The sequence below is a fragment of the Prionailurus viverrinus genome, chromosome A1 (genome assembly GCF_022837055.1).
Source record: "Prionailurus viverrinus isolate Anna chromosome A1, UM_Priviv_1.0, whole genome shotgun sequence".
In the NCBI taxonomy this organism is placed as follows: domain Eukaryota; kingdom Metazoa; phylum Chordata; class Mammalia; order Carnivora; family Felidae; genus Prionailurus; species Prionailurus viverrinus.
Window position 1 is genome coordinate 82,563,926 of NC_062561.1, and position 25,031 is coordinate 82,588,956.

At 47.6% G+C, this 25,031-nt stretch overlaps 1 protein-coding gene across 4 annotated transcripts in view; it reads left to right on the plus strand.

Annotated features, from left to right (window-relative positions):
- Positions 1-25,031, plus strand: part of CUL4A (cullin 4A) — a 46,820-nt gene that overhangs the window by 19,533 nt on the left and 2,256 nt on the right. The window contains exons 7-20 of one of the 4 annotated variants that reach the window (XM_047851475.1): positions 132-221; positions 1,552-1,634; positions 4,639-4,706; positions 6,782-6,900; positions 9,273-9,465; positions 10,718-10,822; positions 11,132-11,242; positions 11,326-11,411; positions 11,831-11,938; positions 18,322-18,435; positions 19,461-19,566; positions 19,726-19,898; positions 23,974-24,126; positions 24,228-24,398. In XM_047851475.1, coding sequence (XP_047707431.1) covers positions 132-221; positions 1,552-1,634; positions 4,639-4,706; positions 6,782-6,900; positions 9,273-9,465; positions 10,718-10,822; positions 11,132-11,242; positions 11,326-11,411; positions 11,831-11,938; positions 18,322-18,435; positions 19,461-19,566; positions 19,726-19,898; positions 23,974-24,126; positions 24,228-24,383 — 1,665 coding nt within the window. In that variant the 3' untranslated portion in view covers positions 24,384-24,398. Of the gene's footprint in view, positions 1-131; positions 222-1,551; positions 4,236-4,638; positions 4,707-6,781; positions 6,901-9,272; positions 9,466-10,717; positions 10,823-11,131; positions 11,243-11,325; positions 11,412-11,830; positions 11,939-13,152; positions 13,160-18,321; positions 18,436-19,460; positions 19,567-19,725; positions 19,899-21,630; positions 21,643-23,973; positions 24,127-24,227; positions 24,399-25,031 lie in introns of those variants that run through there. The other 3 variants (XM_047851479.1, XR_007150718.1, XR_007150719.1) reach the window with 3 other exon arrangements.

Here is a 25,031-nt window from a genome sequence, read left to right on the forward strand (position 1 = left end):
GAGGAGAGGCACACAGGCAACTCCTTAGGGCAAGTCACTGCAGCCATGCTCCCTCAAAAGCTTGGATTATCAGCACTTCCAAAGGTAGGTTTCTTTTCTGTAATTGGCCAGTAACTTTGCTCTTTTCTTAGGTATATAAAGATTCATTTGAAGTGAAATTTTTGGAAGAAACTAATTGTTTATATGCTGCAGAAGGCCAGAGATTAATGCAAGAAAGAGAGGTAAGACAAGGAGGTACTTCTAAGTCATCTTATTTCTTTTTAAAGAAGTGCGTTTAAGTTAATTTTTAAAAGTTTGTCTTTCCACATACACAAACATTTTATAAGAAATCTTCTGAAAGCCACAATCTAGCTGAAATTCTCAGTCACAGGCTTCATTGTTCTTACAGTAAAGACTTAATTTCTTATAACTTAGAAACTTTTTGTAAATGTTTATTTTCAAGAGCAAGCACGAGTTGGGGAAGGGCAGAGAGAGAGGAGGACAGAGGATCCAAAATGGGCTCCAAGCTGTCAGCACAAAGCCCAACACGGGGCTTGAACTCACGAACTGTGAGATCATGACCGGAGCCAAAGTTGGGCACTCGACCGACTGAGCTGCCCAGGCGCCCTTGACTTAGAAACTTTTTTATTGCCCTTCCCCTGCCAAGTGAAAAAGCCAGTAAGGTAGCTTCTACATGTAAAGTAACTCAAGTTAAAACAAGAGGATAAAAGGAAATCTTAACTGTAAAGATGACCTAAGCACACCCCAAATCTTCCATTTGTATGAGGCTTTGGAAAAAATTACCCAAAAGACCACAGGAAAAAACATATAACAGTAGCCATATGAACCCAAAATCTTGGCAAGCAGTTAGAGCAGAGACTGAAGGAAGCCCCTGGGGACCCTCCCCCAAATGTTGATCGTTGTTGCGCAGGATGAACTGACCGTTGGTTCTCCATCCCGGTTTTGGAGAGGACACATTATGTGCGGTACCCAGCCTTGCTGCCACCACTGGGTCAGAGCGCTAGAGACCGTATTAGGGGGCCCCCTAGGCCGTCAGGTGACAGGAGGAATGCCCTTTGCCTCTGGAGATCTTCTGCATCCGTGCTGTTTGGCCTCCCCAAGTGAACACCCAGTCTGTCAGTTAGCTTTTGCTGACCCCACTCGTTTGGGGCCAGGGGATGCCATTAGGCCTGCACCCTCTGACCTGAGTGCTGCTGCTCGCCTGCCCATAGGGCCTCAGTGATGGCAGGGACCCACGGCCTCGTCTCAGGAGCTTGACGGTGAGCGGGACACAGCAAAGAAGGGCTGCCCTGCCCTCACTCTAGAGGTCACTTTTACTGTCCAGAACTGAGTTTCAGGAAACTCTATACTATGTATCCTGCCCACCTTCACGCCCCCCGCTCATCTGTTCTCATACTTGCCTTGAATATATAAGGTGTTTTTTTTTGTTTTTTTAATTTTTCTGTGGACAACAGTGTTTCAGCTTCTTGGGTAACATCAAGAATCTTTGTTACTTAAAAAAAATAAAATAAAATCTTTGTTACTGACATGTTTAAATGTTGTGTTTGGAAGGTTCCAGAATATCTTAACCACGTAAGTAAGCGTTTAGAGGAGGAAGGAGACCGAGTAATCACGTACCTAGACCACAGCACACAGTGAGTACCATTCATTTACTCAGTTCTCACGGCGTGGCCGTAGCCCGCCCTGTTCCTGGCTGTTTATTGAAATAAACGCTGTCTTCGTGGACTCAGCCAGTACTATCAGAGTATCTTTGTTGTTAGCACGTTTCACTTATGTTATTTGTGATTATCCAGCACCTGTGAGTCACAACAAGTGCCCTGTTGTGAGTTCTCAGTGAGTTCTCATCCGAAAGGAGTACTTGAGGCTGAGGAACTTGGCATCTTGGGGTTTAGTGACAAGGGATTCTATTTATGTTGATGGAGTATAATTGAGTGTCGGGCACTTTGGGTTGTAAACTTTTGTTAGATGTGGAATGTAGCTGTAATTTTTATTTATGGTATTAAGTCACATTATTTTTTCTTCTCATCTAATTTTTGTTTTCTCTAAACCTGAAGTTGGTAAGCAGCTAGGGAAAAGTAAAACTTGTGTGGATGTCTGTTTCTCACCCTGCACGTAACATTTATTCAAGTGAGGAGAGGTAAGAGAAACCAGAGATAGAAGAGACTGAAGGGTAGAAAGTGCAGTGGGGCAGGCAGGATGAGAGGGGCACCGATGTGGCACCTTGAGAATACAGAGAACAGAGGGTCAGGAGAGGAAAGGTGAGCTTGCTTTAGACATTTGAGGGGCCCATGGGGAGCCCCAGGTCTACATAGAAGGATGGTCGTGCTGAAGCCAGGACAGCTGTGTTCCGGGTCCCCTGGGGACCAGGGAGTCACAGGGGCTGGAGGTCAGCAGCAGGGACGCACAGGGAGTAGGAGGGAAAATGATGTGCCAGTAGGTCACATCAAGGTTGGATAAGAGTCTTCGCTAAGTATCTGGAACATTTTTTTCTGTTGATGTTTTCCATATACTGTGAAGTTCAAGAACTTCAGGGAGAGAGATACATGGTAAATCATGGCGAACAGCAAGCAAATCACCCGCCCAGTTCAGGATGGGGGGGGGGGGGGGCACTGGGGCCACTGGGGCCTTCTACCTTATGACCTGTAGGCGTTGGGCACAGCAGTCCTTTTCCTTTTCACACGTGCTCATCCACCCCTGTGCATATGCTAGATTTGAAATTTCTCCCCCCAATTTTAAAAAGTATATTGCTTACAAGTATATGTAAGTTATTTAAGCAAACGAGTAACAGATAAAGGTGGTTCGCCTCTGGGTTCGAGCACAGGTGGATGGAGGGCACACTGACTGAGGCGGCTCCTGCCACGCTGGGTGATTCAGATGTCACAAAATAAACAGTTGCCATCAAGGACAGAAGAGGGAAGCCACGGCTGAGCAAGCCACACCTGCCTTCGCGCTGGGCTCCACATGCCCCTTCCTGCCCCCACGCCCTCAGAGGACAGTAGACGGCATCCCGGACGCGGAGCATGCTTGAGGGCAGCGGGGCACTGCTTTGAACTGCACCTTGTGACCCGCCTCATGCTGGACACCACAGCCAGGTCACCCGGCAGGCCCTACCCCAGGGACTCTCATCCCTCAGTGTGGGAAGGACCCGCTCTCCTGCTGCTTGGCACAGTCGGTAGATTGTCACTTTGTCACTGTAGATTATAAGGTCGATTCTTGGGCACCTGGGTGCTGAGGCAGCGCATTCCCCAGGACTGCACCTCTGGGCTCGAGGGGCCTGCAGTTTCTGCCCTGGGCTCTGCTGGGACCTGTCAACGGCACCCGGGCTCATGTGGGTGCTGCATGGGCTGTTGGAATGGAAACGGTGATGGAGTCTTGATTGCACGCCGCCTGGAGGCAGTGGTTCCGTGAACACAGGACAAGTTGCTCGGCAAAGCCAGTCATCGGGAAACTGCACATCAAAACCGGTGTGGTTCCACCTCACGCCTGCCACCGTGGCTTTTGAGTAAAAAAGGCACACAGCACGAAGCCCGGGCGAGGACCAGCAGAAGTCAGAACTGCCGTGCATGGTCAGTAGGAACATGGGCAGCTGCCCAGAAGATGGATCGTTAGCTCCTCAGCTCCCCAGAGTGGTAGACAGAGCTAGGTGTTTTTTTCAACACACCAGTTCTACTCCCAAATAGATAAGTAAAAACATCCGCAAGACTTGCTTGCAAATATTCAGGCAGCGTTACTCAGTAGTCAACAAGGAGAAACCACCCACTGCCCCCTGGTGACGTGCCGCTAAAGCTGTTTGGAGGAGGATCGGTGCACTACTGGCCCTCCCTGCTGTCAGCCCCTGACCTCTGACCTCCGCCCCCACCTCCCGCTGCCCCTCCCGAAGGCAGACCCTCACCTCTCAGTGGGCACAGTCCCTGACCTCTGCTCTCTCGCAAGGGGGGTATGTGCTTTCTCTGGGGTCGCTGTTAGGTTTAAGGTGGGCCATTGTAAAGTTCTTTATGAAGCAAAGACTTGAGAAGATACCCGAAGTTAATAATCTTGGGACTAAAGCACATGTCTGATAAAGAAAAACTAAAACGACATGAACTATGGAATATGTACTCAGGAAGGACAGTTGTGCATGTCCCCAACAGTCATGGGGACATGTCACACTTGGCGATGTTTCAGAGTTTCAAATATTCTGTTCGATGTGACACTTCCGTAGTGTGGGCCTCACAGAGGAGCTTCCTTGATAAGTGGTGATGGGAGGGGGCAGGCTCCCTGCCTGGAGGTTGTGGGGCCTGGAGCAGGGGCGGCCCCTGTAGAGGTTGTGGGGCCTGGAGCAGGGGCGGCCGCGGAGTGGGGGACGGGGCCAGTGTGCCTTGAATCCAAAAGGCAAAGCTTTGTTTTGACAATTGCCAGCCAGGCATGGGGGTGCAGGGCACTTGACTGTCTGCTGGTGTCTCCTTTTCCCTGGACCCCTGATCTCTGTTGTCCAGTAAGATTGTCTTTAGAAAGATTTCAGAGTCCTCATGGACAGCAGGGAGATGGCTGTTCTGATTAACTCCGTGTCAGGTGTGTAGACAGTAAATGCCCCATCTTTACAGGTGATCAAAGTCTCTCCATCAATTGCTTACACCTTGTCTTTTTGCCTCATAATAGGAAACCACTGATTGCTTGTGTGGAGAAACAGCTGTTAGGAGAACATTTGACAGCAATTCTGCAGAAAGGTAGATTTTCCTAACTTTTGTGTCAAGTTACCCTGCATGGTCGCCCTTGACCATGAGTGAGTGAAACGGCGTAAATACCAGCTTAAGGACATCCATTACGATGAGACAGTCACTAAAAATCGTTGGCAATAACGAGCATGTTAGCCCTGGAAACACCAGGAAAGGCGTCTGGTAGAAATCAAGAAATCACAGGACATGCTGTTCTCAGCTGAAGCCACTGAGAAACCCCCTGGGCCACAGACAGCTTGCAGCTGGGTCCTTGTGCGTGCCTACGGGCGCTGGCAGGCACAGAGCTCCCAAGGGTGCAGGCTGGTCGCACGGGCTACGTGGCTGTGGTGGGGCTTCCTCCCCACCACAGCCCCCCAAGAGGCTGAACACCACGTGAACTGCCAGGTGGCTGGGGACTTCGGCCAGAGTCCCGAGTATGCCGGACAAACCCTCCGCTGGCAGAGGGAGGGCGCAGCACTGCTGACTGGGCAGCGTGCCCTCTTGTGCCACATCGCTGGTGCTGCTCGTCAGGCCCTGGTAAGGGTGGTTCCAGCAGCTACTGTGTGTCCCGGAGGAGCGTCCCGCCTGCCCTCTGTGTCTGTGCCCTTCACAGTGTGCTTAGTTCTCTGGGGTTCAGAGCGCACGGTCTCCCCCTTTTCAGTCCTTCACAGTACTTTGTATAACTATTAGGTGTGTAATGTTACCATTTGAAAGTCATGATGGAGCTACAGGATTTATTTCAAGATGTTGGAGACCTTAAAGCTTAATTATGGGGAGGCCCAGAATTATGGACGTAAATTATAAATTATAAGAAAAATAAATAGCCAAATATATTCTGATTTGGACTCTGCTCTGCCAGGTGGTGGTTATTATCTGTAATGAGACACCTGAGCATAGGGTCTCCACGTGAAACCAGAACAAAGCCAGGAGGGGAGAGCTGGCATTACTGAGTGCCGGTATCTTCTAGGCCCAGGAACCCCCCCTCCCCACCCTGTGAGGTCATGACCCCATCATACAAGCAAGGAAAGCGGCTCCGAACAGCCTGACACAGGTGCCTCCAAGCACAGCCCCTAAGCCAAGGTCCAGGTGCGAATCTGGATCTCTGTCCTTCTGCACTGGGAATCATTCACACGGACGAGGTCTGGATTTACTGTCCGCCTAAAGCGGACAGTGTGTTCAAACCCCATACTACGTATTTTCTGAAAGGAGTCTTAGGATGAATGACTTTAAGTAAATAGTAGAAATTTGCATAAAGTCTTCCAAGAACATGGCAAATTATGTACAAGCTTAATCTAAATTTTATTAAGAGACATTTGAAAAATGAGAAGCTGTAGTTTTTGAGTTCTTGAAGAAAGACATTTAGGGTTTCAGTAGGATAAATTATAAAAAAATATTTGCAAAAAAAATTATTTGCATCACTAGGTCAGAATGTAATTCGGAGAAATAAACATTTGGAGCCCTTGCTAAAGATGTGTGATTCTGGCCCCAGGACGCACCTGTGTGCACCTGTTTACCTCCTTTGATGTGTGGACACTGTGCCCACGTGACAGAAGAACCTGAGACTTGAGTCACATGGCTCACACCTCCCCACGCCTGGCCTCGCAGCCTCTGCGGGGCTGTCACAAAGCAGACATCTTAGACAGTTTTCTCTTCCTGATTTCCATACTGTTTTAGAAAGGCTTCGTAAAAATCTAAACACCTAAAACAGGAAAACCCCCAAAAGTGCTATGTTAAATACTTCAGAATCCCCAATGGACAGCAGACGCTTCTCTCCCACGGCTTATCGCGTAAGCGGATAGAGTAGATGACCTGACAGGTTAGACTCGGGCCCCCAGATCTGCTCTCTGAGTGATGATAGTGAGAGGTGCCCAGGGGCGCTGCCCTGGCCGCTGTGTTAGTGGGACCAGGGCTCTGGCGACCTGAATTGAGCAACACGGCCGCTAGCGTCCTCTGGCGGTGGGGCCTGGCCAACGGGGCTGTGTAGGACTGTTTCTCACCCACGGAGGACAGGGGTCGGCCCACACGTGTGAGGCGCCCATTCACACATGGACCCCCGAGCTGCCCTAACACTCGCTGTGCCGTCGCAGGGCTCGACCAGCTGCTGGACGAGAACCGAGTGCCCGACCTCACCCAGATGTACCAGCTGTTCAGCCGCGTGAAGGGTGGGCAGCAGGTCCTGCTGCAGCACTGGAGCGAGTACATCAAGGTGCGTGGGGCTGTCGTGATGCACGGTGACCGTGCCTGTGGAGGGCAGCGTCCTGTCTCCCAGCCGTGTGGCTCCCGACATGGGGAGGGGCTCTTCTCGAGGCGGGGGCTCAGGTGGACAGCAATCTTGCGTTTCCTCCCCGATGACTGAGGCAAACCTTTTCTGAAAGATGGCCCCGCCTGTGAGCACCCCACAGCCAGACGTCATTAAAGGCTGCCATCGGTCACCTGCCTGGGCTCCAGTGCCACGTACAGCTACAACTTTCAAAAAGTCACATTTCTGTGCATCTGATTTTTAAACACCTCATGCCTTTGTTCATTGACCATGAGAATGGTTACACGTTTTGGTGTATCCATTTGGTGGCATGTGTGCTGCCACGTCTCCCACCATCCAGATCCGTTACTGTCACAGTGCTGTGATGTTTCTGTGACGCATCTGTATACGGTCATGGGAAGGCAGCAGCAGGGCCCTCATGCTGACGGAGGGGGTGGGGGCGCACAAGGCTGTGCTGGTGACAAGTCGGGGGAACAGCATACTCTGGGGCGGGGGGGGCAGCCTGGAGACGCTGGACGCAGTGTGCCAGTGCCAGGATCCTGGTGGTGATACCATTCTGCAGCTTTGCCGGATATTGCCATCAGGGGGAGCTGAGCCAAGTGTAGGAGGGATCTCTGTTCTTTCCGCTGAACGTGAATCTGTAGTGGTCACAGAAAGTTCAGTTATATAGAAAGGATGATGGAAAGCTTGCACGCATGCTGCTTTATGGAATAATCAGTCCTAAGATTGCTTATCTGCCTCCACGTGGGAAGCTCATGCCCACAGGCACAACCCCCTGATACTTTGTACACAACAACATGGAGCTGGACGTGGTTACCAACTCATGCCAGCAACAGAGCTGTATGTTCCAGAAAGATTGGAGAACGAGGGCTTTGCTGACGAGTAGCCCTAGGAGCAGGAACATGTGCTGAACGCGAGAGCTCCCCTATACACATGCAGTCCAGGTCTTAGAGATCAGTGGTGTGACCGCTGTTCCTGAGTGTCCGTCAGCGACATGCAGTCACACTGACAGGAGTGGAGATTATGTTCTACACTGTGTCGTTATCACAGTGAAGCTGATCCCTGGCAGTATGTGTGTGTTATTTTTAAATGCACTCAGTACAAAAGTGTACGGAGGAAAATCCCTCCCACCCCGGTTGGGCATACCGTGTCCCTCTCCAGAAGGGATCGCTGCCAGTTTCATTTGTACCATTTTGCCAGTAATCTGCCTTCACTTATGTATAGGATACGTAAGTATGTGTACGTATGCTATTAAGACCAGTTTTCCCAAAGTACATATCTGAAAAGACAAAATTGGACTGAGGGAATTTTGAAGATCTTACTGGCTTTATTTGGTACCATCCAGCCGATAGAAAGGAGCCTCAGGGAGCTGTGTGATAGGGAAGCCTTTTATAGACAGGACGGGGCAGGACTAGGAAGTTATCCTGGCAAAGACTGATTGCTTATGGCAAGGTCACCTTCCTGAGGGGATGACAGGGAACCGTCTGGCAGATGACGTCACTAGTGCTGACAAGCCTAGTGATTGAGTGCTTGAAGACTCTGTTCCTCGGAGGGGCCAAAACCTCAGTTAGGTCAGGTGTTAAGCCCTGGTTTGCTGACGTGAGGCTTAGCACAGTGACTCCATTTGGGGCCTGCTGTCTCTGTCCCTTCTCTAAACACATCAAATAGTATAATTGTATCTACCAAAGTTTGTATCATCAAACAGCTAACTATTATTGTCACATAATAGACTTCTAGTGATGTTTAATATAGCATTTTTCAATTAAAAATGCAGCCTAAAACTGGGCTTTGGTTAGCAGTGGAAGAAAAAGGAAACTCTAGTCAAGAAGTCCAAGTAGGTGTGTTGGGTTAATGGGAACGTCTGAGAAATTTGTAAGTGAAAGTTTTCAGGTTTTTTTAAAATGTTAATTTATTTTGGGCAGGGGGTGGGGGTTGGTTGGGGAGGGCAGAGGGAGAGAGAGAATCTCCACGGAGCCCAGTATGGGGCTTGAACTCACGAACTGTGAGATCATGACCTGAGCTGAGATCAAGAGTTGGATGCTCAACCGACTGAGCCACCCAGGTGCCCCAGTAAAAGTTTATTTTTGTTTTTGTTTTTAAGCAGTGGACATTTTCCCACTAAGTCACAAATTCTTTCGAAAGCAGGATTCAAACACTGAAGCATTAATTGTATATTCACTTAACTTCTTGAACGTACACTGAATTTGTGGAACTTTTGAAACAATTTAGTATTTAACACCAACGGTGATTATTAAAGTCTCAGGAGAACATGTGTGGTGCCGTTACCTGCCACTGATGTGGTGTGTGTGTTCTTGTAGACTTTCGGCACAACAATTGTCATCAATCCTGAGAAAGACAAAGATATGGTACAGGACCTGCTGGATTTTAAGGACCGAGTGGACCACGTGATAGAAGCATGCTTCCAGAGGAACGAGAAGTTCATCAACTTGATGAAGGAGTCCTTTGAGACGTTTATCAATAAGAGGCCGAATAAGCCCGCAGAACTGATAGGTAGAAAACGTATTTCCAGACGTTGTTTTAATATGGGAAAAGAAAGCAGAACTTAAGCAAAACCTTTCCCCAGAATCTTTAAGCTCCCCTTGGGGAGGGTGGAGAAGGGTTGTGTGTATACTTATCATGTGTGTGTAGAAGCACACACGGCATTTATAAGGGAGAACGGAGCAGTGATTTTGTCAAGTGGCACCTTGATGTCACAGAAGAAGGAAGAGAGAGTACAGAGGTGCTTCTGGTTCTGTCTGGAGCACGGCCGCTGATCTGCGCTGTGGGATCGGAAGAAGAGGGTTTGCTATGTACGAGTGCCTTGGCGTTACGAGGGTGACGTGACCAGTTAGCATGGAGACGTTAGTGTGTCCCTGTCTTCGCGTTATCTCACCAGCATTAAAATAGGGTAAAATTGGATGTGGTCTTAAAAGATCACGTTTTAAGATGAAGCAGTTTTTAAATTATCACTTTATATAATTATGTCGTGATAATAGCAAAGCATATTTCGGGATTCATAGACTCTCACTAGTCAGTGGAAGTTTTTAGGCAAAGGGCAAAGAAAGATGTAGTAAGTACAGTGATTCAGCGTTGAACTTCCTACTGTTGAGGGTATGTGATGGGGACGTGGGGTTCATTGTGCAGTTTCTACCTCTGTGTATGTTCAGAGGATTTCATAATGAAAAAATTGTGAAGGGAAAAAACTAATAAAAGCAGCGACGAAAGGAGCACCTGGCTGGCTCAGCCAGTGGAGCGTGCGACTCTTAATCTTGGTGTTGTGGGTTCAAGGCCCACATTGAGTGTAGAGATTACTTAAAAAAAATTAAATCTTTAAAAAAGAAAAAGCAACCAAACAAAAAATTCACAAGGCAGTTTAGCTTGGCCTTCATACCACTTTCTGGACTGTGGTTTCTCCAGAGGTGGGTATTGAACTCCTGGAGTGTGGGCTTCTGGAAGGCATGGCCAATCTGTGGTCTCAGGTACGAGAGGCCTGTGTTCAGGGATGCTACATCTGGAAGGTGGGGCCCTCCCGTTGCTGGAGCAGCGGTATAATTATTTATCTCCCATGACTTGAAAATACTTCTCATAGAAAATTCACATGATCTGCCTTTTGTCATAAAATAATATCTTTTTGGAAAGGTTCTAGAGTGTTGCTGTCTACTTTTTGCTTGTAGAAATTAAAGATGCTCTTTTTTTCTATTTAGAAAATGTATTATATAAGAAATACTTGTTTTTTAAATACTGTAAACTTTTACTCTCACAGCAAAACATGTTGATTCAAAATTGAGAGCGGGTAATAAAGAAGCAACAGACGAGGAGCTGGAGAGGATTCTCGACAAGGTCATGATAATATTCAGGTTCATTCACGGTGAGACACACTCTGCGCTGTTCCTATTAACACTGAGCAGGGAGAGACGAGACGGTCAACACGTCTGTACATGGGCCCCCTCTTTTCCTTGAGACAGATGGACAGAAACACTCCCGCTTCCGTGTCAGCACGGGGAATGGAGGGGTGGGCGCCCACCGATGGCAGCACGGGTGTCCTCCTATGGGGGCATCCCGTGCAGGCCCCTGCTGAGCTCCCTGCGGCACAGCCGCCACTGGAGTCTCAGCAGGAGTGAGCAAGTGCGCATTAATAGTCCAGCGTCTCACGCCATTTTCATTTGCTTATAAACAGGGAAAGATGTCTTCGAAGCATTTTATAAAAAAGATTTGGCAAAAAGACTCCTTGTTGGAAAAAGCGCCTCAGTAGATGCTGAAAAATCTATGTTGTCCAAACTAAAGCACGGTAAGCGTGTGGGCCCCAGGGTGTACCCTTCCCTGCGCTGGGCCTCGTCCCCGGGGGTGCTCACGCCTCCGCTTCTGTCCCAGAGTGCGGCGCGGCATTCACCAGCAAGCTGGAAGGCATGTTCAAGGACATGGAGCTGTCCAAGGACATCATGGTGCAGTTCAAGCAGGCAAGCTCTGTTTGTTTCACGTGGGACAGCCGAACAGGAGCCACCCCGCTTTAAGTTATGTTGGAGGGGGTGCCAGCCAAGGGAAAACCCTCCGCCTTGAGAATCATACTGCTCATGTCCACATGTCCAAATAACTGAAATTCAAAATTAAAAAGAAAAGTAATCCCTAAAAATGCATAAAAATTTTTGATTTAAGAAGTGTCCTAGTGTCCTGTATTGGTAACATAACCAAGAAAGAAAAAATATCCCAAATGACTTTGGAACATGTTGCATGGCTTCAGTGGGATGTGTTCTTGGGACTAGGTGCAAACACATGTTGAACTGTGGTTTGAAAATTACACTGTTTACTCTTTTACGAACTAGTTATTTTTGATGACATTCTACAGTAACTGTTTCCTCTTGGTTTTCTTTGTGTTTAGTATATGCAGAATCAGAGTGACCCAGGCTCTATAGATCTAACCGTGAACATACTTACGATGGGGTACTGGCCAACATACACACCTATGGAAGTGCATTTGACTCCAGAAGTAAGTGTTTCAAAGAGTGTTTGCCCTTTATTTTTCATATATCAGTGTTGCCAAAGTACCGTGGACTGCTTTGGGGTTTTTTTGTTTTTAATGTTTATTTTTGAGAGAGAGAGAGAGAGCGCAAGCAAGGGAGGGGCAGAGAGAAAGGAAGACACAGAATCTGAAGCAGGCTCCAGACTCTGAGCTGTCAGCACAGGGCTCAAACTCACAAACCGTGAGATCATGACCCGAGCCAAAGCCAAGAGGTGGATGCTTAACCAACTGAGCCACCCAGTCACCATGCAGTAAATTTTAAAAAGTATTTGGGGAAAGGGCACCTGGGTGGCTCAGTCAGTTAAGTGTCCAACTTTGAGCTCAGGTCATGATCTCATGGTTCGTGGCCTCTGTGCTGACAGCTCAGAGCCTGGAGCCTGTTTCAGATTCTGTGTCTCCCCCACTGTCTTCTCTGCCCTTCCCCTACTCATGCTCTATGTCTCTCTCCCAAAAATAAACATGAAAAAAATAAAAATAAAAGATAAAAGTGTCTGGGGAATAGTTATGGAAAAATAAACATGAAAAATATACATGAAAAATATACATACAAAAAATATATATACAAATATATATATACATATAATACATATATACAAAAAATATATATACAAATATATATATATACACAAAATATACAAAAATAAACATGAAAAAAATAAAAAAAGATAAAAGTGTCTGGGGAATAGTTATGGAAACCAAATACATTAAGTGTTTTATTTATTTTTGAGAGAGTGTGTGTGCGCGTGTGCGTAAGAGGGTAAGGGGCAGAGAGAGGGGGACAGAGGATCTAAAGTGGGCTCCCCACCGACAGCAGAGAGCCCAGTGTCAGGTTTGAACTCAGACCTCGAGATCATGACCTGAGCCAAAGTTGATGCTTAACTGACTGAGCCTCCCAGGCACTTGCCCTGTGGACTTCTTACACACATACCATGCACAGAGATGCTGCTTGTCACGGAGTATTTAATGAGAGGTTTTTTTAAATCACAGAAGTAAAACTGCAGGGTCCTCATAGCCTCTGGAAAACAGCATTTCACTATGACGGCCTGTGTCCCCTGGCTGGTTTGGGGTGGAGCCGGGAAGAAAACAGCAGGGACAAGGGCCTTCTAGAAAGGACCAAGAAAGGCACCTGGGAGCCCAGGCTGGAGACAGCCTGTCGTGAGGTTGTTTGTTCCGTTTCCAAGACTCTCTGTTTCAGGGTTTTCTTCTGTTTCTGACTCTGCTGGTTGGTCTTTGTGGTTGTCTCCTTTTTGGGTTTGTTTTAACTGGTTATTGAAGTACAGTTGATGCACCGTGTTACTTGTCTTCTCCTGTGGGCCCTCCACCTCTACTCTAGATGCTAACGTTCCCAGAGCCTATCAGCTCCCTTCTCAGCCCACACAGGCCCTCAGCCTCCAGCCTGTGAGTCCGTGGTCCTGAGCACATACGCACCAACGTCCCCAGGCTCAGACGCCCCAGATTGCTGTGGTCCCCTCCTCCCTCCCCAAGCGACTGCTGTCTGCAGGTGCCACAGCTGTGTCCTGAGCTGCCTGCCGGCTCTATGCCCCTCAGTTCCCACGTTCTCCAGGGCTTCTGTGCCCCCCTCCAGAAAACCTCACTCCAGAAAACCACCTCCAGAAAGTGAGCCACCTCCAGAAAACCTCACTCCACCCCCATCCATCCTCAGCATTTGACTGCTGGTTAAGACTTCCCTCCCCAGATGCTTTCTCCAGAAAACCCTCTGTCACCTCCTCACCCCACTCACTGGGCCAGGCAGGTCCATCCTGGGTGTGTCTCTTGTGGCACTTTGAGTTTGTTTGCTTCTTATTTTGAGGTGATTCAGACTTACAGAGACTTTGTGAGAATAGTTCAAAGCATTCCCAGAACGTGTTGCCTGTGTTTTCAGCACTGGCACTTGAGAGACTACATCATACCTCCTGCACTTAGTACTTTAGTGGGTACCTCCCAGAGACACTCTCGAGTCAATTACTGCCGTAACAGTTTTATCCCAGGGGGAGGGAGCCCTCTCTGCTTTTGTCCAGACACCGTCCAGGCCCCACACCACAGTTACCCCGGTCCCCTTCCCCGTATCAGCTACACCAGCCTCTTCTTTCTTAACGCTCACACATCCCAAAACCGCACACCAGTTTTCATGAATTATGTCCACTGGGCTCATCCAGCAAGGGTCCCACACAATTTGCTCAGCCAACAGCACAACAGGAGGTACCTGCTGTCCGTTTGCCCCCGTCTGTTGGTGTCCCATGTTGTCGTTGGTTAGGCTTTAGCTGGCTTCTTCTCCATGTGGTTAGTGTTTCTCCTGTTGTACTTTTGAAGTAATCTGTGGGAAGGTACGTGGACGTGGTGTGGACCTCCTCTCCCCCACCAGATTCTCCTGCTGGGCGATCCCTGCTCAGATCCACTTCGCCTTGGTCAGCAGTGACCGTCTCTGTCCTCCTCTGGACAGACTCACGGACGCCTGGTTGCTTGCTCCGATGCCCCTGTTGGCTGCCATCCAGCTGCTGGAGCCCCTGTCAGCTTCTCTGTCCTTGTACTGGCCCTCGTGGTTTCCTGGTACTTTTTTGTTGTCTAGCAAGAGATGCTAAAGGCTTACTGTACTGGCCTTTGTAAAAATACACCCACAGTGTAAACACAGGGGAGGAAGCCATGGGGGAAACGGACTGCAGCTCACATTTCAAGCCGTACAGCTGAGCGGCACCTGCGTCCAGTGCAGAACTTCGTCATCGTGGCAAACAGAACCCTGCCCCCGTGGGGTTGAGCATTCACTCCTGCTCCAGTGCCCAAGCCTGGGCACCTGTTGGCCCACTAACGCGGGACTTGCCCGCTCTGGGTTTTAACATAACTGCAGTCACACTTGGTGGCCTTCCATGTCTGACCTCTTCCACTCACCGTGAGGGTTCCACGACGTGTAGCCCACATTGTGCTTCCTTTGTGAAGGCTGAATGATGTTCCACTGTGTGTGTGGACCAAGTTCTGTCCCTCCGGCCAGCTGGCTGGCCACGGACACTTGAAAGGTGCGTTTACCTTTCGGCCACTGTGAATAACGCTGCCGTGAGCACAAGCGTGCAGAAATCTGTGTCCTGGTTTTCAGAGCCTCTGGTACACACCCAGGAGTGGAGATGCGGGTGAGAAGCTGGTTTTCCACTGCAGCTGCAGCCTGTTACGTTTCCATCAGCAACACGGCTTCCAGTTTCTCCATATCCTCCTCAGTATTTGTTATTCTGGTTTTTGATCGGAGCCATCTTCGTGGGTATGAATTGGTATCTCGTTTTGGTCAGATTTGCTTTTCCCCAATGAATGATGATTTTGTCAAGCATCTTTTCGTGTGCCTATTGGCCACCGTAGCTCTTCTGTGAAGAACTTTCTATGCAAGTCCTTTGCCCATTTTTTACTTGTGTTATCTGTTGCTAAATTTTAAGAGTTCTGTGTATATTCTGGGCACTAGATCCTTATCAGATATGTGATTGGCAAATATCTTCTCCCATTCTGTGAGATATCTTTTTACTTTTTTGATAGTGTTCTTTGCACAAAATTTTAGAGTTTTTGTAAAGTCCAGTATGTTTTCTGTTGTTACTTTTGCTGTCATATCTAAGAACTGTTGCCACATCCAAGGTCTTGAAAATTTACCTCTGTTTTCTGCTAAGAGTTTTATCGATACTCACTCTTACATGTGGGTGGGTCTCTGTTCCATTTTGAGCCTGGGATTGTAATTGGCACATAATAAGCACCCAGTGTTAGCTGCTGTCCTCTTACCATGATGATTATGGCCACTCCTAGGAATTAATCGCAAGGAAAAAGTTTTTAGGAAGTTCATCACCTTATTAGCTTTTATTGGTTGAATGTCATATGGCACCAAGTATGTTTTCTTTTTTTGCAAATTATTTGTTAAGTTGACTTCACACCCCCGGTGCAGAGCCCAATGAACTCATGACCCTGAGATCAAGAGTTGGATGCTTAACCCACTGAGCCACCCAGGTGCCTCTAGATATGTTTTCTGAAAGAGTCGTTGTCTTTTGGATATATACTACAATACTTAGAAACGAAATGATAATTGTGCCTGGGATCTGATGTGGTTGAATGTGGGTGTGGGTGATAATTCTGAAGTGTGAGGATGGGGTTGCTGGGCAGATGCAAGGCCGACGGGCATCCTGACCAAAGGCACCGCTTGGACAGAGCGCAGAGGAGCTGACAGATGCCCCAGGCAGGGAGAGCGGGCCTTCACTCCCTCACTGATGCCCTGAGCTCTCTGTCCAGAGGGGGACAGTCACAAGTTGCTATGAATGCCCTCAGAGCCAAGAACAGTTGGAGAAGGCCTCTGTGAGGAAGGGGCTCTAAAGATGACCGGGGGTTACAGAGGGGTGTCCCTAGGCGGAAGCCTGAGGGAAGACAGCACAGCATACTCGTCCAGTGGGGGAAGCACAGGACAGGCCAGTGCAATCAGTGGTTCTGGAGGACAGGACCTTGGCAAGCCTTGGAAGGGTTTTACTCTTTATTTTTATTTCTTTTGAATGTTTGTTCACTTTAGAGAAAGAGCATGTGAGCTGGGGAGGTGGAGAGAGAGGGGGACAGAAGATCTGAAGTGGGTCTTGTGCTGACAGCAGAGAGCCAACGTGGGGCTTAAATTCATGAGCCGTGAGATCATGACCTGAACCGAAGTCAGATGTTTAACTGAGTCACCCAGGCGCCTCAGAATCTTTTTTTGTTTGTTTATTTTTGAGGGCGGGGGGAGCATCCACACATGGTTGAGCGTAAGCAGAGAAGGGGCAGAGGAAGAGAGAGAGAGAGAGAGAGAGAGAGAGAGAGAGAGAGAGAATTCTAAGCGGGCTCTACCCTATCAGCGTGTGGGCTTGAACTCACAAACCGTGAGATCATGACCTGAGCCAAAATCAGGAGTCAGGCACTTAACCGATTGAGCCACCCAGGCGCCCCAAGAGTTTGACTCTTTATCTTAAGAACTTGGAAGCAGCCAAGGATGCTGACAGGGCAGTGAGCAGAGTGCAGACTATCTGGCACATAGGACCCTGAGGGCGCCCATGTGTCCGGGGTGGAAGGTAGACACACCAAGAAGACCTTGGAAGGAAGGGGGTCTAAGCCATGAGTCACTGAAGGCAGGGAAGCCGCCTCTCACAAAGCTATTTCTGATCGAAGCCTGATAAGAAGAACCCATTGGATTTGGCAGCACAGACCATTGGCTATCCTGGCTGCAGAGCAATGAGAATGTCGAGGGAACCGAGCAAACAAAGTGAGAGGGAGTGTGCGGGACACCAGAAAATGCACCCTGAAACACTGTCAGACAGCAGAACCCGTCTGTAACTAAGCAGGAGGCCAGGGGTGGGGAGGGCTGGACACCGGGAGAAGGAGGAGGGGCTTCAAAGGAGTGAGACCACAGCAGTAAAGAACTGTGAGAGGGACACCTGGGGGGGGCTCAGTCAGTTGAGTGTCCAACTCTTGACTTCGGCTCAGGTTGTCATCTCAGGGTTCATGAGTTCGAGCCCCGCGTTGGGCTCTATGCTGACAGCTCGGAGCCTGCTTGGGATTCTCTTGCTCTCTCTCTGCTTGCTAGAGCACTCTCTCTCTTCTCTCTCTCAAAAATAAATAAACTTGAAAAAAAAGAACCACGAGGGGCGCCTGGGTGGCTCAGTCGATTGGGTGCCTGACTTCAGCTCAGGTCATGATCTCATGGTTCATGGGTTTGAGCCCCGCATTGGGCTCTGTGCTGACAACTTGGAGCCTGGAGCCTGCTTCAGATTCTGTGTCTCCCTCTCTCTGCCCTCCCCCCACTTGTGCTCTTTCTGTCTCTAAAATAAATAAACATCAAAAAAAATTTAAAAAAAAAAAAAAAAAAAGAACCACAAGAAAGTTTAGAAGGTAGGAGAAATCCTCCCAGAAAGTAACGATGGAAACAGTGGCACATCATGCCTCCTAGACAAGACTGTCTCGGGTGCTTTCCAGTGCCCTCCCAGCCTCACCACAGCCTGCTTCCCAGCACCCTCCCAGCCTCACCACAACCTGGCAGGATACAGCTGGGCCTGCAGACGGTCTCTGTGGTGTTGACTGCATGTGCCACTGGCCAGGGGAGCCACAGCATGGGCTGTGGAGACTAAGGAACACAACCTGTCTGTGCATTAAGTACCACTTGAAGCAGCACCCATGTGGGAGGCAGACCCCAGTGTGCCAGAGTGGCAGACATTTGCACAGGTAACAGAATAATCCAAAGAAACACTGTCAAAATACAGAACTGATGTTTTCATTCAGCTGTGAAAAATTTCGAAAGCTTTGTAAATTAAGCAGTATGTGGTTCTTTGGATGTGTGGTGTTTAGCATAATTAAACTTACTGTTTTCCTGTGCTTGGCAGATGGTTAAACTTCAGGAAATATTTAAGACATTCTATCTTGGAAAGCACAGTGGTCGAAAACTTCAGTGGCAAACCACGTTGGGCCATGCTGTTTTAAAAGCAGAGTTTAAAGAAGTAAGTTCTTTGTCTATTTCATAGACAAATAACATATAAATGTGTTAATAGAATATTTTCAATTGTGGTTGATCTTTGGTAACAAACAAAGGAAAAGGTCATTTGGCATAACTCCGTACTGCCTTTTCTTGGTCGATGATAATAAACAGCTGAAGGATTAATATTCCAATCAATAAAGTCAATAAAAAGTCAATAAAAATAGAAAGCATTTACCTAGCTGAAAAAAGAGCAAAGGAGTGCTCGCTTCAACAGCACATGTGCTAGAATAGGAATGATACAGAAATCAGTGCAGCGACCCGGAATGTGTGAAGCTTCCAGGTTTAAAAAAAGAAGAAAGCAAAGGATGTGAAGAGGCAACTCATAAAAGCAAGACTAAGAAATCAATTCATTGAAAACCTGCTCTATTTTTCTGCCAAACATTTGCAAATTACAGTCCAGTGAAATGCCACATTTCGAGTACTGATTGGTCAAGGCTAAAACCTCGAGGAACAGCGCCATACAGAGCGTGCTTTGGTCTCACATCTCCCGCCTCCAAAGTCACAGGCTTTGTTACAGTGGTGCCAGTTCCAGAAATTCATCATAATAAGACGTTTTCACAGAGCAGTGAATAAGCCCGTTTGTCGCGGTGCTATTGCTAAAAGGGACGTTATACAAGAGGAAAGTGCAGACGGTGTTTTGATACCAGAAAGAAGCAGGTCACAAAACAATGCCTGCATGTTCCTGTTTAACTTCAGCTTTGTAAATAAGATTCAGTTGTATACACCAAGCAAAAAATTTACAGAATGACTACTTTGCTAGCTGTTACCATGCACTAGGCACCGTATCCTATAAATCCTATGTGCATGGATACTACGTATGTAAATTGCATGTATCCTCTCCTGCCTCTGCAGACCAGGTGGGGCAGCCATGCTTCCCCACCTCCACCCAGAGAGGCCAGTCCTGGGGGTGAAGCCCTCTAGACCCCAGCTGCTTTCCTGCACACAGAGCTCACAGGTTTACACGGGGTGCATCCCATGCTCTTTCAGGGGAAGAAGGAGTTCCAGGTTTCCCTGTTCCAGACACTGGTGCTTCTCATGTTCAATGAAGGAGACGGATTCAGCTTTGAAGAAATAAAAATGGCCACAGGGATAGGTAAGAGTCCTCGCTCCGTGACTGTGTGGCCTCCGCGTGTCCTTGTTGTTAGAGATCAGCCCAGTCTCTGCCTGTCACATGTGAGTGTGGGGTGTCTTTCACCATTGTCACGTGTCCTCATTTTGGTGCTAGTCTGTGCCCGATTCTCTCCCCACCCAGAGGACGGTGAGCTGCGAAGAACGTTGCAGTCCCTGGCCTGCGGCAAAGCACGAGTTCTGGTTAAGAGTCCCAAAGGGAAGGAGGTGGAAGACGGGGACACATTCATGTTCAACGGGGAGTTCAAGCACAAACTGTTTCGAATAAAGATCAACCAGATCCAGATGAAGGAAACCGTACGTATAAGCTTTCTTGTGTCACTCAATGGGTACTTACCAAGGACTCATTCGTTTGTACGGTCGATTCCTAAGTCTTGTAAGAGCACTTTAACGTGGGAGGGGTGGTGAGGTGGTGGCTGTCACAGGCCCACTGGAGTGTTTGTAGCAGCGAAGACATTCTCAAGTGTCTCATGTCCAGGGCAGGTCCTGGACCACCGCCCTCAGGCCCTTCCGAACAAGGGAGCCCTTGCAGCCTGAAGTGCTGCCACGCAGCGGAGGGGGGGAGGCAGTGGGCCCTGGCATGTAAATGAGGAGAGGCCTTGTGAAGGCACCAACCCATTCAGACAAGACCAGGGCAGCGTCACAGCTTCTTCACCCCCCTCAGTCGAGCGTGGTCGCTCCCTTACCTGGAAGTGTTCAGGTGGAGCCCGGTGGGAAAAGAAGTTCAGATTACACAAAAAGAAATGCAAAAGATCAGTAAGTATATGAAAGATGTTCATTCTCATCAGTAATTTTTTTTAATTGAAGTTAAAATAATACCCCAGGGCTGCCTGGGGGGCTCTGTCGTCGAGCAGCAGACTCGTGATTTCATGGGTCCAAGCCCCACAGAGCCTCCTTGGGATTCCCTCTCTCTCACTCTCTGCCCTTTCCCCACTTGTGTGCGCTTTTTTTTTTTTTTTTTAATTTTTATGTTTATTTTTGAGAGAGAGCATAAGCAGAGGCAGAGAGAGAGGCAGGCACCGAATCCGAAGCAGCTCCAGGCTCCAAGCTGTCAGCACAGAGCCCAACACGGGGCTTGAACCCACAACCCGCGAGATCATGACCTGAGTCGAAGTCAGTGCTTAACTGACTGAGCCACCCAGCCACCCCTGCTCTTTCAAATAAGTAAAAACTTTAATAAAATAATACTCCACTTTTCATCTGTCAACATGGGAAATGTTTAAAAGTTTGATGATATCCAGAGTCGGCAAGTATATGGGAAAACAGGCATTCTTTTTGTGCTTTTACTTTATTTTTAATGTTATTTTTGAGAGAGAACAAGGAGGGGAGGGACAGAGAGGGGGGACAAAATCCCAAGCAGGCTCTGAGCTGTCCAGCACGGAGCCCAACACAGGACTTGAACTCATGAACTGTGAGATCATGACCTGAGCCGAAGTCAGCACTTAACCAACTGAGCCACCCAGGTGTGCTTATTTCAAAGTGGGACTGTCACCTCTGTCCCCTGGAGATGACCTCTACTGCCACTTCGACATGCAGGTTTTTCCTGTGGTGTAAATGTCTAATCTTGTTTTTTCTGTAACAGGATCACTCTGCAGATGGCATTTATATGTGCCGTTGTGCAGTCTGGTCTTGTTACTGTGGGTCTGCTTCCATGTCAGGACTTGGTTTCTCACGGGTGTAGAGTAGTTGGTCCTGTGTCCCTCAGGAGCTCGGCAGCGCCCTTGGGGAAAGGCATTCAGGTGGTTTCGATCTCTACTGGAAATATGATTACATTAAACATCCTGTGTACCTATTAGCTTGTTTCTTCAGTATAAAATCTTTGCCCTGGAATTACAGGGTCAAAGAATGTGGACTTTTGTTAGTCTGGCCACTCTTTTCCAAATGGAAGCCTGACAGATCTTCCCAGATTTCAGTGTCCAGTTTCACAAGAGGGCCAGCCCTCCCTCTGCCCGCCCTGTTCTTACAGGCACAGATAGTTCATTGCCATTTTAGATTGAATTTCTTTGAGCATCTTTATGCCATTGAGTAGCTTATGCACATCATGTCTTTCTGATCTTTAATTCTTCATGTTTTGTTTTTTAATATTTATTTTTGAGAGAGAGAGAGAGCGTGGGGGAGGGGCAGAGAGAGAGGGAGACACAGAATCCGAAGCAGGCTCCAGGCTCCGAGCTGTTAGCACAGAGCCCAACGCGGGGCTTGAACTCACAAACCCAAGATCATGAGCTGAGCCGAAGTTGGATGCTTAACTGACTGAGCCACCCGGGTGCCCCTAACCCAATGTTTTTTTTTAAATTACTTGTACTTTTCTATTAGTTTTTACATTTAAGTTTTTCTTTGAGCCACGTAGAAATTAATATCAAAAAGCAATCTAACTACTCTTCCTATTCTAAAACTGAATTGAAAATACCATTCTCTGACAACTTATTTGAATTGTCACCTTTGTTATATATTAAATTCACATATTACGAGTCAGTTTTTAAATTCTCTTCTACAAATTCTATTGATCTCTTTCATATCCAGGACCCAAATTCTTTTAGTTAATGTACCCATTCCTATAAATTTATTCTCCCAGTAAGTTTCAGAATAATTTTATTGTGTCTTTGCCCTCCAAATAAGAACATTAACATTTTTTATTCAAAGTGCATTACATAGTTTTCAGTTTTCATTTTGGCTATACTAAATCTGATTCTTATCTGTGTATATATATAAATATAAGTCTCTTCTCTTCATGGGAGTTTTCTACTAAAAGTCTTGGCATATTTCTTATTAGATGATGCAACAAATACTCATTAAGCACCTACTAAGGCATAGGTCCTCTGTGAAGCACTGAGAATTCATCCGTGAATAATAACTTATTCTTATAAATCTTGGTTTCAAGGAACTTTCAGCAGACAGGTACCAGATGATTACACATTGTTTAACTTACTACACTTGAGGTAGGAGACAAAAGCACAGTCCGACACTGTGGGTCAGGGAAGGCTTTCCCACCGAAGGCCACGCTGAGCCAGGTGAGGCCTGAGGAGGCAGGCCACAGACAGGTTATATACAGACTGGTCAGAGCTATGAAGAATTTGGGGAAGCCACTGAAGGTTTTAAGCAAGAAGGGCAAATAAAATGCTGGCACCTATTAAGGGGATCTTTTCTGTTTACATGTGTAACCAGTTATTGCCAGTATGTATATATATCAACACCATTTACCCTTGTGTACTCTTCCTGTGTCCAGCCACTTCACGAAATTCTCATTGGCTTTGATGGTTTTTCAGTTGATTTTCTCGGATTTTTGGATTCGTAGCTTATCTACAAATAATTACCACGTGTCTGCTCCAATTTGCTATAGTTCTTTTGTTCTCTTACTGCGCAGCTAGAACTTTCAAAATCACATTTGTATGAAATAATGGTGCTACCAGGCTTTTTCTTCACTTCCTGATTTTTTTATCTCAAGTGGCTGGAACATTAACCTATTTGGGGTGGTGGATCCCTTTGGAAGTGCGATGGAAGCGTGGCTTCTCCCTTTCTGAAACTCACTTACCTTACATGCGGGCACAGACCTGTCTCCTGTAGATCAAACAGGCCTCCAGTAGGTTGCTGTTAACTAACATGAAGTTGTTATCAGGAGCTGTGCTTTGCTTCTGGTAATAGCTTTTTATCATGTTCAGGTGGGGTTTTTTTCATTGCTATTTGTACGTTAATTTGTTTTAGATCAAGGATAGGTTTTCAGTTTTTTTGTGCCTTTGCAGCGTCTGTCAAGAGATCACATAATCGCTGTGACCTCAACACAACTGTGATGAAATTCATTCCATTCCTAGGTTTCCTGATGCTGAGCAAAGCTTGCATTTCTGGAATAAACTCTGGTAGCTATTGTGTTTTATTCTGCTTTCTCTTCTGTGCTACTGGATCTAATCCAGGATTATATACAGTTGATAGTGTTTTGTAGCTTTTTTATGAGGGGAATGTAACTTTACATTCTTTTTCAAGCTTTGGTACTGAAGTTGGGCTATTCTTGGGAAGCTAGGTTTTGCTAGAACAAATAAAAATGCATAACAGCATAGGATTTACCCAATGTTTGGCCTTTCTTTGCATCAGATTTTCTTATCAGGAGTGCCTGGGTGGCTCAGTTGGTTGAGCATCCAACTTGATTTCGGCTCAGGTCATGATCTCACAGTCGGTCCTGAGATCAAGCCCTGCATCAGGTTCCGTGCTGAGTGTGGAACCTGCTTCAGGTTCTCTCCCTCCCCTGCCTGTGCTCGAGTGTTCTGTCTCTCTCCCTCTGTCTCTCTCTCAAATAAGAAAAAAGTTTCCCATTAAACTCAACAATATGAAATAACACCCAACTGTATCTTTACACTTCACTTGTGTGTGTGTCTGTGTGCAGATTGAGGAACAAGCCAGCACCACTGAGAGAGTGTTTCAGGACAGACAATATCAGATTGACGCTGCTATCGTCAGAATAATGAAGATGAGAAAGACTCTTGGTCATAACCTTCTAGTTTCTGAATTGTATAATCAGCTGAAATTTCCAGTAAAGGTAAATGCACATTAGCTTAATTAAACTTAAAGTACTGCGCCGAACATTGAAAAAGCATGTTCAGTTCCTAACACATTAGAATCATTTGTCCTGCATTACAGGTGATCATTTACTGCAGAAATCTGCCTGTGTGTGCACACCAAATGTCAAAAAACTGGCAAGTGGGGACAGTAGGGTTTTTATCCCAAATGTTCTTTGTAACCGTCCCAGGAACTAGAGGCCCCAAATCTGCCACCTGCGGAGACCAGAGACGTTGACACCTTGTTAGGAGGGGGAGGGGGAGGGGGCCGGTGCAGGTGCTGTAGCTCCAGGCGGGTTTCTCAGTGGGGTGGCTATTCAGGTCATGCCCTGTGATTGCGGGGGGGAAGTCCTACTAGCTGCTCATTTATTCAGCACTGACAACCTCCAGAGCATTTTCTGTTTTGGTGATACCTCCTCATTTCTGTGCATGAGAAAGTCAACCCTGAATCCTGTCTGTGCCTGCGTGTTTCTAGGCCGGAGGGTTTCTGCCCTGGCTGTACTTGGAGCACTGACCAGGTAGGGAAGTGTTAGGAAGAGCTCTTGAAAACAGGCGCGTCCACCTGGGAAGTATGGGACTCGTGAGGCCTGGCCCTGCAGAGACTGAGCCTGGGGGGTGAAGCTCCCTGGTTCTGCGGGGTCCCGTTGGGCAGAGGAGCAGCCGGCCCTCCATCCTCACTGAGCGAGTCAGGGTGAGCAGACACCGTGTTCCCCTGGGCGAGCACGCGGCTGCCGTGTCCTCTGCCACGCAGGTGTGGGCGCCCAGCCCTGCCATGTACACCCTTCTTTCCCCCTTGGGCCAGAGCCAGCGCCAGCGCCCACTTTCCCTCTTACAGACGAGAGGCCCAGCAGTTACAGCACTGACCGGTGGGAGGCATATGCGGTGG